General features: G+C 35.1%; 1 protein-coding gene across 1 annotated transcript; it reads left to right on the forward strand.

The window, feature by feature from the left end:
* Positions 1–628: 628 nt before the first annotated feature.
* tmem72 (transmembrane protein 72) lies at positions 629–11,768 on the forward strand. Its single transcript, XM_059516871.1, is given in 9 exon segments — positions 629–701; positions 777–928; positions 8,845–8,916; positions 9,338–9,379; positions 10,862–10,887; positions 10,889–10,909; positions 11,008–11,108; positions 11,111–11,180; positions 11,405–11,768. Coding segments are annotated over 9 exon segments (921 nt in total).
* Positions 11,769–16,305: the final 4,537 nt, after the last annotated feature.

A 16,305-nucleotide genomic window follows, 5' to 3' on the forward strand; every position in this document is an offset into this window, starting at 1 on the left:
AGTCTTCCATGTCTCTCTTTAAATCCAAGACTCCAGAAGTCAGCCCACAGCTAATTGACTCATTTATCACCACTATCTGTAATGTGACTGGAGCAAGACGAGGTGCAATGGAGAATAAACACGCTATCTCTTTAAAATCCACTTGTTAAAGTCATTCAGTCTGATGGGATTCAATGCTGCACACGTTCCAGTATTTCTTTGCTATATATAATTGCTAGTCCTACGTTAATAGTTCTTCAGGGGCCTGCTGAGACTACTCTTAAAAAGTTAGTCATCTAATTTTTTTTCTTCAAGACTAGTCACAACTTTTTTTAATTCAATTAGAAAAAGGTAGATTGGTCTAATTTGAATCTCAGAAGTACGACCAATCACTAGTCTACTGCTTGTTGATTAAACTAGTTCTTAAAGGGGTCATGTGATGCTGCTAAAAAGAACATTATTTTGTGTATTTGGTATAATGAAATGTGTTTATGCGGTTTAAGGTTAAAAAAACACATTATTTTCCATCTACTGTACATTATTGTTTCTCCTCTATGCCCCGGCTTCTGAAACGCGTCGATTTTTACAAGGCTCATCTCTCTGAAAAACGAGGTGTGCTGTGATTGGCCAGCTTTCCAGTGCATTGTGAATGGGCGAATACCTCAAGCTGGTGAAGGAGATGTTACGCCTCTTCACATACTCTGATGCCCTGTCTGGCCGGAGTGACGAGACAAAAACATAAAACCCATTATAAACATGATATAAACATGATGTCTAGTCGTGTTTTCTTTTGGAAGGAAAGAATGGTGAATGGTTGAGAATGGTGCGGCAGGTGGATTCTACGAAGGAGCGTACCTTTGTCTTGCAGGAACCACATGTGACGACCCCGGGCTGGACTCGCATCATCCATGGTGAAAGCCAATTCGGCGATCCACTCTGCAAAGTTGATGTATTTCCTCAGCGACCAGCACAGATCAGCTGCAGGCATGATGAAGCGGATAACATCCTTTTTTGGAAGGCCAAACAAAATAGTTGTACAAAGGAGGGGTGTGTTAGAACGAGTTGTTTTAGGAGGGGGCGTGGACTAGTCTCAACTTTTTTAAAGAATATCTCTTTGGATTTAATACTTTAGTCTTTGCAACTTCACAGATCTTTTTTATTCACCCAGAGCTTGTAACACTCCAAAGAGAAAGCAAAATTTGAAATCACATCATATGATCCCTTTAAGATAGTGGATATGTTTATCTCCATTAAGCTAATTCTGTGCTGTTTCTCATTAAAATTGTGAAATGATTTCCTCTTCTTTAAGAAACAGGTGTAATTTTAATAGGTAGTGTATTACAGTGCAGCTTCTGGCTTAGTGCAGTATTGCATTTGACAAAATTCTACCAAAGAAAAATGACAACAGTGAGAGAAAAGATCTATGGGCTTTCCACACGGCTAGAATCTTCCCTGTTTCCTTTTTTGAGAGACCGATGCTACTCTTTTGACACATGTGGTTTTCCTTAGATGCAGCTAGCCAGGTATAAATGACTTATATAATGTGAAATATATACCTTTTCTGAAAAGAAGACTTTTGAAAAACATAAAATTTGTAAAATCTTACTGTGGTGTTCATTTCAGCTTTGAGTGTTGGAATGACATGTCTGGAAAAGATTATCTAAAATGTCTGAAACCACTAGTGAAAATGGTTTTATTTTCCATTTTTCATTTTTCATTTTTTTTTCATTACAAATTATTCCCTTTTTGAAAATTTGAAAGAAAATGTGTTTATTTCCTGGTTTAATTTAGATTTTGAATAAGGGTGCTTTCTGATTTTTTTAACCCCATGTTTTGCATTATTATAGAAATCCAATTGCCTTATTATATATTGTATTTTTATATTGATTGAAGTGCAATCAAGGTTGTTAGTAATTGCTCAATTTCTGAAGTCATCTGTGCATGAAATTATAAAATATATTAGGCCTACTTTAAGATGACTTTCATTGTGCTTGTCTTTATTTGAGTTCATCATTTATATTCCATTTGACAAGAACAGAAGTCTTCATTTTAAAGCAAAGCCCTGACTGACAGAATGATGAGCTAACCATCTTGCATAAGAACTGTAATGATTTCCTGTGTTCTTCAAAATCAGAGAGAGCAAAAAAAAATAATTAAATAAAAAAGAGCAAAAAAAAATAATAATAACCGCAAAGTCAGAAGTGGAGAAGCAGTCCTTGTTATTACAGACAGGGAACGTTTCAGATGTCAAATTCTATGAAAAATTCTTCTGGTGTCCTTCAACTCAACCTACAGGGATGTTGAGAAGGAGATGTGGTGCACTCCTTTAAACTGAAGTAAATCAGAGCTGAGATGTGTGTGTGTGTGTGTGTGTGTGTGTGTGTGTGTGTGTGTGTGTGTGTGTGTGTGTGTGTGTGTGTGTGTGTGTGTGTGTGTGTGTGTGTGTGTGTGTACCCGAAGCGCTCAACTGAATCTCTCATGGATTGTTATAATCCAAAGAACCTCTAAATGTGATAGTTTGAAGTTTAGCGGAGATTCATAAAGTACAGTAGACATGTGTTGTCTGCTCTAGTCCAAACTGCTGATAAAACACCACCAATTTGTTTTATATGGTGATCTAATAAATCCCAGCTGCAGGGTATTAGTCTTGTGTGTCCTTTTCTCATCAGCACTGCAGGCTCTGCAGTCATCCACCTGCAGCTTTTCTAATCCAGCTGAAGTGCAGAGAGGGCCCCACAAAAACACCATGGTTGTCAGGCTCTATCTCCACTCATAGAGCTTTATGGAGCGCTCCTCAGAGGAACAAAGAGTGGAGCAATCAGAAATAATGAGAGGGGCTCAGGCCAGTTACTCACTAAAGCTGGGGATCACCCAGAGATTAAATGACGGGAATTTGAATACAGGGCCTAGTGTGCAAAGAGTCCTGATTCACCTGGTACACTTTGGTACACTGGTACACGCAAAGTGGTGCAATCCAATTTTTAGTAATTGTTTAACATATTTCATTAATATCATAAGCGCACACTTTCATTTGTAGACCCCCCCCTCCCCCCACACACACATTTAGTCAAATTAATATGTGCACTTAAGATATGAATGAAATGTTTAACATGATTATTTTCCATCCACATTCATTTATTGTTTTTGTGCATATGTTTGATTAATTTTATTTCCTTTATTTTATTTTATTTTATTTTAAGACTTGCATGAACGATGACTTCAGTTTAAGTGTACACTTTATGGTAATGATGGAACATGTTAAACATATTTATTAATATTGCAGTGCACACTTAAGATATGACTGCCCTATAGTTTGACTAAGCTAAAGTTTGCACTATAAAAATAAAACGTTTAACATTATTATTTCAGATAAACCATATATATATATATATATATATATATATATATATATATATATATATATATATATATATAAAACATTTACACTTTTCCTTACAGAGTATAAATGAAAACATATAGCAGCCCATATATTTTAGGAAGATGCAGATGCAAATGTTAGTAATAATATTCATAGATCATCCTGATTTGGTATATATTGTTGGGTTTATTTTGCTAAACAGATGTTTTTTGAGTATTTGTATTTCATCTTTCCCCATGAACTATGACTTTCTCGTAATTAGATTACTTTCTTCTTTACTAATGCGTAACAGGAATCAGTTCTCTTTCCCAGTATGAACTGACTCATCAGATAAGCCACCCGAGAGCCTTCCGAATCCCTCTGTACCCGGAGAGGACTCATGGGCAATTTATAATGTGATCCATTTGGCTGGGAAAAGACAGAGATGAAATAAGTTCTTTAGTCCAGGATCAGTTATGATCTCTATGATCTTATTATAGAATATAGCTGTGTTTTGGAGATCACAGCAACAGATTATAACAAGGCCAGTTTGAGATGGTGGTTCTGACTCAATGCTGGAGTTATGCGGCTCCTGCAGCATGAAACTACACAGACTCCACTGATACTCCTGCCGATGCCACCACTCCTCTGACCTCATTTATCATCTCCCGCAAAAAGCAAAAGTCACTGAGTCCTATTTCTGGATCCTCTTTTTATTTTTCTCATGAATGATCACACAAAACATATTCCTGCTACTAAATCAGTGACGTCTGAATATAGTGCAATACAAAAAGCTTTGATGCAGGTCATTAAAAAAAATAAAAAAAATAAAATAATAATCATTCCTGTAGCCACATAGTGTCAGTGTTGCAATCAACTTTGTTAAAAGCAGAACAAGTCTTACTAATCACTGCAGCAGGGATCTCCAACCCTGCTCCTGGAAAGCTATTGTCCTGCATATTTCAGCTCCAATCTCAATCAAACACACCTGAACCAGGTATTTAAGGTGTTCAGGCCTACTTGATAATTACTGATAGGTGTGTTGGAGCAGGGTTGGAACTGAAGCCTGCAGGATGGTTAGCTCTCCAGGAGCAGGATTGGAGATCCCTATTACAGTCTGTGGTCTTAAGGCATAAAGCTTGGGTGTTTTCACTTGAATTAGATTTAAAGAAAGATTGAAAAAAATGCATAAAGTTCAAAATATTACATGCTGCAGCCTGAAACCAAATATTTTTTGTTTTGTATGAAGATACTTCCTAATGAAACTGGTTTCATTTTCCTGTTTCATGTCATTTCTCATCTTGAACAAATGAGCTTCAGAAATGACTAAGCAAATATTCAGTGACTGTGATGCTTATTTCTTGTAAGTAGTTAATTTATTTATTTATTTATTTATTTTTGCATTTTGTGCATTCTTGCATTTTGCAGTCAGGTATTTAGTGAAATGTATTTGTGCGTGTAATTCATTGCTGCTCTCACTTTTATGTGATTGCTTTTTTGCCCTTTTCTTACATGATTTGTTGATTGCCCTGCTTTTTTTGTTTTTATTTATTTATTTATTTATTTGTGGTCATATGGGCAATCATGTGATTCAGTTTGTGTATATAAGGGCATGTATGTTCATTGTCTGATGAAGAGCGTCTAAGCTCGAAAAGTCACCTGTGGTGAGAACTCTGAGAACTATTTCTGGAGCTGTGGTGTGCCTACTTTAATGTTTTGTTCTAAATAATTTGTATACACATTATAGATTTGTTTTCTTTAAGAAATAAATAATCTTATTCCAAATATTTGATTAAAATAAAAGCTGTTATTTTGAACTTTATATTCATCAAAGAATCCTGAGAAAATCATGGCATAAAACTATTAAGTAGCACAACATAAGAAGAAGTGTTTCTTCAGCACCAAATCATTATATTAGAATGATTTCTGAAGGACCATGTGACACTGAAGACTGGAGTAGTGGCTGCTGAAAAATCTGCTTTGCCATCGTAGGAATAAATTACATTTAAAAAAATTAAAATAAGAAAAAAAGTTGATAGTAATAGTTCACAATATTTGAGTTTTTACTGTATTTTTGATCAAATAATCGCACCCTTGATACAAGAACATGAAAAAAATCTTACCAACCCCAGAACTTTTAAACATACATTTATGTTAAAAATAAATAAACAAAATTAATTATTTGTTTAACTGCTGAAATGCACATAAAGGGCTTTTCCATCTTTCCGACACAGCCTTTGTGCATGTGAACGTGTATAGCATTAAATAATAGAAAAAAACATCATCAGTATTTTAGCGATCAGTCATCTTAATATTATTTACTTAAAGTACAGTATAGCTTCTGAAAAAAATATCTTTTTTTCACCTCATGTGGCAACAAAAGCAAAGGTCTTTTTGAAAGCAGAAAAGTTTGTTGTTGAACAAGAATATATCTCGTGAGATGTTTAAAAAGCAAGATAAAATTGCCATTGTAGTCCAGATTAAATGTACCCGAGTAGGCCGTGATGAATAACAGATCCGTGGCAGAGATCTCATTATAGAATGGCAAATAAGGGGGAGTCCAGAAACACACATTAAACAATATGGTTCATCTGCAGCTGCATTTTCACGATTGAACCCCTGCTTGCAAAACACAGAGTTCTGACCGCTTGTTATTTCAACAGTGGGTTGGGAAATTCCAACAGCTCACATAGATCCCTCACATATGATTAACAATTTCTGATGAAATGTTGTGTTATAACTGACTGCCATGTCATGACACCTTATATGGCCTATCAAGCTCATTAACACCATTGTCGATATTAAATGATTTGCGGTAGATTTGCTGTAGAAATTCACACCCAGCATGTGTTTATGAATGGGACAAATGAGTTAAAATCATTTCAAGGCCCATAAATGTGATGAACGTGAATGTTTGGAGTGCATGAATTAGGGGTTACTTTTTTGACTCAGCAGCATATGTATTAGCCAGTAACCAGTCATTCTTTACAGGATCACAGCTCAATGTGGTTCAGCTCTGACTAAAATAACACAAAATAAAAGTGCACAAAATAAAAGTATTAAACTTGTTTTTAGTGGTCAGTGACTGTGAATCCACAGCCTGAATCTAGAACATAGCACAGAATTGCACGCACATGCCTGGAATAATATGCAGCTAATCTGGAAAACAGTATATCTAGGCAGAAAACAAAGGTAGCCTTGTTCTAATGTTAGGGGATTTACATTTTTCCTCTTAGCAGGAGTTAACTTGGATATCACAGTTGTAAATTAGAGCAGAACTCTCCAAGTGTTTGCCAAGATTGACTCTGGATGGTAAGATGTATATAATGTCTCATCCAGGCCCTCAGTTAACTGAGAACTGAAGTCATTTCATCTGTTAGTTCCAGAGTCTTTCTTTTGTCCTCAAAGTCTCCTGGTCATATAAACCTTAATAATTTACATTTCACATGACATTACATTTCGCTTATTTATGATCATTCTAAACATTCATTTTCTTTAAGGATGAGCTGGTCAACGAGGCATTTAACCTCAGAGACTCTGCACAGATGTTATGATTTTGATTGTCTCTTTGATAGACCATGAACTTCTCCACAATTGTGTTCAGTTATGTTGTAATGGCTGTCAAGTGTATATGTACATTCCATGATATGGTGCATTTAAGTGTCCTACGACTTACTTTTAAAGCATTAACACAAAACATGATTTTTCACCGCTAGATATTGTAGATATATTTGATATTATGGTTATTTAACATATGATAAATTTCATAGTTTGACGATCTGTTTGATTTCTTGGTGTTGTTATTTATCTCTCTGTTCAGTTTTATAAAATATGAAGCATGATGAATCAGTCAATATATTAACCAAAAACAAAATAAAAAATGATGTGCTTGTTTTAAAGCTGCAGTCGTTACTTTTTTGTGTTCAAAATTTTAACATCCATGAATCCATTTTCCTAAACTGTGTTTTTGGCTTGTCCTGAATCTCTATGGTACACCTATAATAAGTGTCTTATATTCTGACTATTTATAATGGTTCGGTAGCTCAATACCTGCATGATTCGTCATAAACACGCAGTTCTGTTTATTAACCGCTAGAGCACCAAAAGTTATGGACTGCAGCTTTAAGTAATGCCAAAGTTGAAGCTTGAAATTCTAGCAAAACTGTAGTCACATTTAATTAAGACCCTCACTGTGTCATGCCGTCATGTGGGCGCATTGTGGTTCTAATCAATTGTGATCTATTATGACTGAGAAAAGTCTGACCTTTGACACAGGCAACTAAAGACTGGAAGGGATGGTGTGTGTTCACTGCTGGAGAATGATTAACGTCTGTCTTGTGTCAGGATTGGGCCATGAAAGTACTGCTGCTTTCTCCACCATTAATCATCCGGTTCAGGACAGGGCTTATCAAGCTGGCGTTTGAGACTCCCTCCATGTACATTTACTTTGTGAAAACACATCTGACCTTAGGCAAGGACATTTTTGATTAATTGGCTGATTGGCTGAAGATAATGTAATTTGAATATGTCCTTCAGCAGCTGTAAAAGGATGGAGGGTAGAATACTCTACCTCCTCATGAAGGTCACATTGCTCAAAACCTTTGAGGGTCCTTTAATAGACTTGTGTGAAAGTGTAGTGTGTACTTATGTATGAGTGTGTGTCTTTCCTCAGGGAACATGCCTTATTTGTGCTCAGGTGAACTCAGGTACCAGGTGATCTTTAACGGTAAAGTTTTTTGTTGTCTGGTCCCCTCACCTTGAATAGAGGTGGAATGTAGCAGGAACACGCCGAGGGTGGTCAGTGTTTGGGTTTTCGTTTCAATGTTAGGTTGATTTCTAACGTTCTGCACTGGGTCGCAAGCACACTTCTGCTCTGGCGAGAAGATTTCTAACCATGGCATGAAGATTTGAAAACCATCTATCTATCTATCTATCTATCTATCTATCTATCTATCTATCTATCTATCTATCTATCTATCTATCTATCTATCTATCTATCTATCTATCTATCTAGCTATCTATCTAGCTATCTATCTATCTATCTATCTATCTATCTATCTATCTATCTATCTATCTATCTATCTATCTATCTATCTATAAATGAACTACCAGTAGAGAATGCTGACAATCAACAAATTCTCTAAAGGAGAAACCCTTTTGATTTTGACAGTGAAGGGCTCAGCAGGGAATATTTATTTTTGGTTCATACATTGTTTTCAAAATCAGCACAACAATACTGGCCACAGGTTCATTTGCCCAGTAGTGGTGTGTGTGGCAAATCTGACATCTAGTGGCCACAATAAAAATTGCATCCCATTTTTGTGAAAAGTCCAAAGGTGCGTGTTTATATATATATATATATATATATATATATATATATATATATATATATATATATATATATATATATATATATATTTAAAACGCATCAATTATTACTTTTTTACATTAATTACACGTATGCTTCAGAATATTAATATTGGTTGATATGATTTCTGCATGTTAAGTTTAACGTTAGCGTTGTGAATGTGTCCTCAGTGCTTTGTGCAGTGGGTATAGAGACTCAAGAGACAGGAGGAGTTCAACAGCTTGCCTGGCCATCTATCTACTGTGAGTCTCAAAATGGTACACCTTTGTATAAAGGTTGCATATAAGTACCTTAAAGGTACATATTAGTACTCAAATCGTGTATATTAGTACTTAAAAGGTATGTCCATTAGGTATGTAAGTTTAGAGTTTTCATATGTGTCACATATCCTGTCCATGAACTTCCGTTCTATCGCCACCAGAGGGCTCCCTTCCATTACATTGACTCTCGCACTACACAAACTGTTACATTCCACCCCGGCCTACAGTTCCCATCATCCGTTGCAGTGATTACCAACACAGCTGAATCCAATCAAACATGCTACATAATCATGGAATTTCTCTTTTTTCACAACCGAGTATTGTATGCACATTGCTAGTCAGTGATAGCCATGTTATGGAGCCTGCTTTAAGTTTCCTAGTCTCGCCTTGTCTGTTTCCTCTGTTCTGATCATTGCCTGTGTATTTTGGATTACTCCTTTGTATCGCCCTGTTTGGACACTGTTTGCCCCTTTTGGATATTTTTAGCCACCGATCGACCACACCCTTTTTGGATTACTCTTCTGTCTTGCCCTCAATATACCTGTTTGCCATTGTCTGACCCATACCTGTTTCTGACCACGTCTTCTAAATAAAGCCTTGCATATGGTTCCACACGTCTCAAGTCTTGTTCCCCCCGTAACAATATGAAAGGTGTCTGAGACATGCCTTCATGTCAGATTTAAAAAAAATATTCCTGCAATGAGCAAATAAGCCACAGTGTTTGTTTATTATTATTATTATCAAATTTACTATTCTGCATTTGCAATTATTCTTTGTTTTGTGGTATAGTTTGTTTTATTTGTTACTATTACTACTAGCTCTGAGGTATTATCCATTTGTGTATACAGTATGTGTGGTTGTATATATTAGTATATATTACTATAATATGTACTACTAATAATAGTTTTTTTGTAATATTTTGAATGTTGAAGTTTATATTTTTATAGTTTCTGGGTTTTTTATTTTAGGTCAAGTTTTTGTCAGTTGTAATGTGTGTTTTTGTCATCCTTTTTTAAAAGTTATTTTAAAGTTTTTAAAAGTTTTTTATTTTATTTTAAGGTAGCATTTTAAGTAACAAAACATTTTTTTTATGGTTTTAGATAATGACAATGGTTCAGGCCCTTTTACAATTTTATTGATAGAATCCACCTACAATGCACGTATTGGTATATGGGTCAATAGTGTTGACTTTGGCCGAAGTCATTGCTTTTGACGCCACTTGTAAGGTGGTGTAAGCAACTGCAGGATGTTACACAAACAAACAGCTGTAGGTTCATCACCCTTATTGGAGCATGATCACTAAAGGCCACAGTCATTCCTTTTCTAACTATAGTTGGCAAATGGAGGCAAATGTACCTCTTGTCCCAGATTATCTGATCTTTCAGGGCTCAAAGCCAAACCAGAGAGGTTCTGCATGAACAATGGGGGGATTTTTCCATTGGTATTAAACATAAAGTGGTTGTTCACATACATGAACACCAGAATACCATAAACAGCCAGGACATTTATGAGCAAGTAACTGCAAATGGTGATTAATATCTAATAAAAAGCATAAAGGGAAATACATGATTAAAGTCGACATAAGTCCACAGTCAATTTTACTTTATTTTGGTGAGAGTAAGGATATTTAATGAGAAAACATGTAAGATTATTCTCAAGGAATTTATTAGACAGTGAATAGTGGGAGTTACATTCGAATAATTCAATATAAAACCAAGAACATGCATTAATAAAGAAAACAGAGTTGATTTCATTTTTGCTTTAAAGTATGTTTTGGTATCTCTTACTGAAATATTTGCACTGTTTGTTTGTTTTATTAACAAAAAGTTATTAAGATATTTTATAAACCACTGCTTTACCTCTGTTTGTATTCTCTACAGGCTGTCCTCAGTGGAGATTTTTGAAGTTGCCTGTTTCATTGACACTGTTGGCAATGTGCCTTCCGTATGTTTAATCAAATGATAAAGGAATCATGTAATTGTGCTTGTTATGTGATCATCTGTGCGTTAAAATAATTCACATCTGTTTTTTCTTGCTTGGAGTTGTCAACCCACATAGAAGATTTTCATTCTTTGGAAGAAAATGGCCAAAGTTGGGGGTTTTCAGAAGTTTCTATATTACACAATCATGTCTTTGATGGGTTTCCTCCAGTGCTTATATGGCATGCTGTAATACCAGGTGCTTCATTTTTTTGCATAAATTATATATTTCAAAAGTAAATAAATAATTAAAGAATTTTTAAAAGAATTAATAACTATGATTGTTTAACAATTTAAATAGATAAATATCAGCTAAAAGTTCTTTCTGCCAATGTTTTGGAATACACAAGATGACCTTAAATCAATTCATTTCGACTTTGTGAGATATATAAAAAATAATAATTTTAAAAGGATTGGAAGTCATATTTTGTAAAAATAACCAAAAGAATACTATGGATAGACATAACATTAATTTAGAAATGTTATCTGTTTCATATCCGCCTATAGTTTCCAGGGCATCATATAGTGACCCGGCTCTGTCTTCTGTCTGTGTCACAGAAAAGGAGGACGCTGAACACACATTCTCTTTCTTCCACATCATTTCAGCCAAAATAGCATCTTTTTTTCCTAGCAATAGCCAACTTCATGGCCCCACAGACAGGGCTCAGTCAGTGAAGAATGTCCAACACAAGACCAGACAAACAGACACAAGAAATGTGCACTTTATTGAGAGTCTCAGACATAATGATACTGAAATAGAAGAACACCATGAAGTGGAACAAGATGTTACCACATCAGATAAAGCACCAATGATTAGACTGTAAATGTGAGAGATTATGGTGTTATAAATTATTTTAGCCATGAGGTGCAAGGTGAGACATTAATACAAATACCTCTTTTCAAAATATGACTATATGAATTTATATATATATATAAATAATTTTTTTGTTTGTGAGTGTGTGTGAATTTTCAGCAGCCATTACTCCAGTCTTCAGTGTCACATGTTCACAAATCATTTTAATAGTGATTTGGTGCTCAAGTAACATTTCTCATTATTAATGTTAAAACATTGATAACGTTGTTCTGCTAATATTATTGATGGACAAAGTTTAAAATAATAGCATTTATTTGAAAGAAATATATATTTTTTAAAAACAATATGAAAGGCTTTTCTTCTTTTTCTTTTTTTTGGTCAATTTAATGCATGTTTGCGGAACAATGAAATTGTTAAAAGTAAATACATCATAAAAGATGTATTTGAGTCACCTAAAAAATTGCTTTATGTAGTAACATTTAAATGAACTGGCTTTATTTAAGTATAATGTAACATGACTGAATCAATCAGAATATATATATATATATATATTTATATATATATATATATATATATGTGCTCACAGTCTTTTAAACAATCTTTAAACAATGTTAACCAAAGAGTTGCTTTTTATTCTTCTCTGTAAGAGTTCTTTTGTGGGAAGTTGAAGTTGTAACCTTAAGCCTAGATCTCCTGCATCCAAGCTCCATACATCAATACAATTAAGAGATTCCATTCATTATACCGACCCAGATGAGGGGGTTTTCAGCCTAAAGACTGGACAGCAATCCCCCAGGCATTATTCCTCTCCATTAAACTCGATAGATGACTTCAACATCCTGAATACTTGAGTATCAGGATATGCTGCATTCATGAGTGTTTTTCTTGATGTACTTCATAGAAAAATATTCAGTTACACAGTAAATAAATTCTTTGTGTTGTGACTGAGTCTGTGTTGATTTGTGTGACTCTCCATTTGCTAAAAGAGAGTCACAGATGGGCATTGTTCAAGAACTGGAGTAAAAATTCTATGAGCATCAATGGGTCATACAATAATGTTTTCTACACCAATAACAATAATTAATTAACTCAAATATCTTACCTCCTTTATCTTCTTTGGCTTAAAAATGTGTTCCCCAATACAAAATGTATGCAGTGGGGAATACCTTAAACCCTTGTGCTTGGATGATGTAATTATGCAATCATATAATGTAAGTAGCATTTAAAAAGCTGTTCTTTAGAACACACAAAGGTTTTGGCTCTCTTATTTGAGCATTATTGATGTTGTTTTAGATAGATGTTTTGAGTGAAGTCACCATTAAGGTGATTAATGTTCCCTTTTAGTGAACTTGGTCCCTGTTCAATATTTTCTGTTTGTCTCCACACAAATGAATACCGGAGTGCAGTTTTGTGTACTTTTGTGGGAAGTTAAATTTATTTCATGTATGTTTGAGAGTCATAATTTCCTTTCCATATTTAACATTATATTATTATCTTCTCTAAATTCAAGTCAATTCAAGTCGAAACAGTGATATTTTAACTCAAATCTGAGATTAATCTATTACAACTAGCTAACCTTATCCAAAAAAACAAAAAACAATCTGTCATCATTTACTTACCCGCATGTTGTTCCTTTTTTCTTCAATATAATTTGCAAAGAAAGAGTCACGTAGGTTCAGAAAGACTTATCTGATAGAATTATCATTTTGAGAATTATCTTCACAGCTGAAAGACACTATCATTTACATAAAGGCCTACTTCAGTAATTTTCAGACTACAAATGTACTGACTAAAATATTTGTATATAGGCTAGTATAGGAATATAGTATTTAAGTAGGGTTTAGGTTTTACAGTGTAAAGTATATATTTTGTTCTAAATTCATAAAAATTTTCCCATATTTGGCAATGCCGCTGATATAATAATTTCCCTTCCCAAGGGAGTGGGTTCTTGAAAGCTCAAAGCATCTGCTTCTTCAAATATTTGATCCGACCTTTGGTGTCATATTTTCCTAGATGGTATTATCAGACTGAGCTAAAAACAGGAAACTATCAAGCATTGCTTATATATTTGCGTATTTTAATGTTAATCCTTAAACATTTTATTCTAACTAAAGCTTTAAATTATTAAAACCCTCCAGTTTAATGAAGTTGTAATATGACAGATGGACAAATTCAATTTAATGGCAACCTTTTATTTGCAGCTTAATTGTCTCGTGGTTATCGCAAGACTAGTGATAATTATCTCACAGACATGCTAATAATGGTGTGAACGGTACCGGCGTTTCTCATGGCAACCGCAGAAGACTCCCGCACACGGACGTCTCTGATTGGCTCCTGTAATCAGTGGAGTGTCAGATTGGTTTACACAGCTGGCAGTCTTCTCAATGAGTAGGGTTATTTTGACTGTCTATTGCCCGAGGAAGCAGCTGGGTGAACTTGAAGTGTAGAGTGGAGTGGAAGATAAGACGTTGTCTTACAAAACAGCTGGGTTCCATTGACTCTTACAAAGGAACAATGTTTTATGAGATGGTAAGGACAATATATGCAAGGAAATAAAAAAGATGTTTTCTCTAGAAAAGAGTGCATTAATAGAAATGTATTAATTTGAGATGGCTTTTTTTCTGTAGAATTCTGCAGGAGAGCTGTATGTACTGTTGTCTTTTTTTGAAAGCTTCCTAGGCTTCTTTTGAAACTGTTCTCAGGTAGGCCTACGTGACCGTATGCAGCTGACAAAATAAACTGTACTTGAGTGAACCATCTGACAAGAGTACATCTGCCCCAGGTGTGTCAGAATTGTGATATGTTCTGTAATGTGTGCATGTCTCTTTTTCATAATGAAAGCAAATCAAATAGCCTATATGAAACTTGTGTGTTTTGCCTGTGTCTTTCAAATCTTCTGCAAAATAGTGACACATAAATCCAGAAGTGGATAAAGACTCTAAATGGCAGATATATTTCTACAGCTGAGAGTCACAGCTGCTTTGCAGTATTTGATTGGGTGGGCAGGGGGTGTCATTTCACAGTGTTCACAGTGTCATTTCCTTTATGCAGGTGGAGAGCGTCTCTAGATGTGTATTTCAGTATTTCAGTATTTCAAGATTCGTCACATACAAGATTATATATAGCATACATAACCAGCAGTGAAATGTGAGTGAGTAAGACAGGGGAAGAGATAACAGCAAAAACATTAGGAAAGAGAGGAGAAAAAAACCAACACCCAGACTGTGCTCCTATGGGAGCACAGTGTGAGAACCGTAAAAACACCTCAGCACAAAAGCACATAATCAACACACAATAAACACATGACTTGCAACTGGGGACGGAAATTGGGGGGGTCGAGGTAATCCAGCGCAGGCAAACAGCCATCCGGTCCTGCAGCTATTTTTACAGCGCAGGTCAGACCCGCTTGCCAGACTGGCGGAAACAAAGTGGCGAAGGCGAGGTATGGGGGTGGGGGAGTGAGTGCATATCTGTATATGTGTAAGAGTTTGTGTATTTGTAGGCCTGGAGAGTTGCGATTCTCTCTAGATGCCTCAGTCCGCAGATTGTACAGCGTCACAGCAAGTTGCCATGGAGACGGCCTTGGTCAGGTTCTAGACAGAGTCAACAATCAGCAGGTGTCTGTGGAGGGGGCGAGGAAAGCGAGAAAGTTCTGGCTGCAGTGCTCCCAGGGAGAAATTTGTTGTTCCAAGCTAGCCAAGGCCAGCGCTGGCAAAGCCGAGAGAAGATAAGATACCAGTTGTTTTGTCTTGTAGCCGCATTCCATTTCACGGTCACTATGATTGTTCATTGTCCATTTTGGTCTCTAAATTCTCCAATTTCTTTTCCAAAGCAGTGAGCTTCACCGTGATGTTATCCATATTGCGGTTAATAGTCTCAGTGTGACCCCTTGTTTTTAAATTGGTCTTAAAGTGCGATTCTTTCTGGTAAACACAGTAGATCGTGTTCATTTTTCTTTTTCTTTCTCTTGAAAGGCGTTTCTGGCCATCAGACTAAAGTGGCATATTTAATAGAATATTCAAATTCTTTTCCTACACTAAATAGAAGGCTTTTGTTGATTTTAAACTTGGTCTCTTAACTAGTTGCTTATTAGCATGCATATTTCTAGAATATTAGTCATTTATTAGTACTAAATAAGCACATATTAATGCCTTATTCTACATATTCTTATTCTACATCCCTAATCCTACCTAATACAATACCTAACTTAAAAACTACCTTGCTAACTATTAATTAGCAGCAAATTAGGAGTTTATTAAGGGAAAACTCGTAGTTAATAGTGAGTAAGTGTTCCCTATTCTAAAGTTTTACCAATTTTATTATGTTTTTATTATGTGTATTTGTATTATATAAATTAAATGTCAGATTGCTTTCTTTTAAATATGGACATAAAAGGATAAAAGCTATCACATCAATTGCAAAAAACCATGCAATAATTTTTATACGGTTTTATTAGAAAATAGTAGTACAATATATATATTCCATCTACAACTATATATATTTGTAGATGTAGTATATATATATATATATATATATATATATATATA

Source organism: Carassius carassius, chromosome 30 (assembly GCF_963082965.1).
Source record: "Carassius carassius chromosome 30, fCarCar2.1, whole genome shotgun sequence".
Lineage (NCBI taxonomy): Eukaryota > Metazoa > Chordata > Actinopteri > Cypriniformes > Cyprinidae > Carassius > Carassius carassius.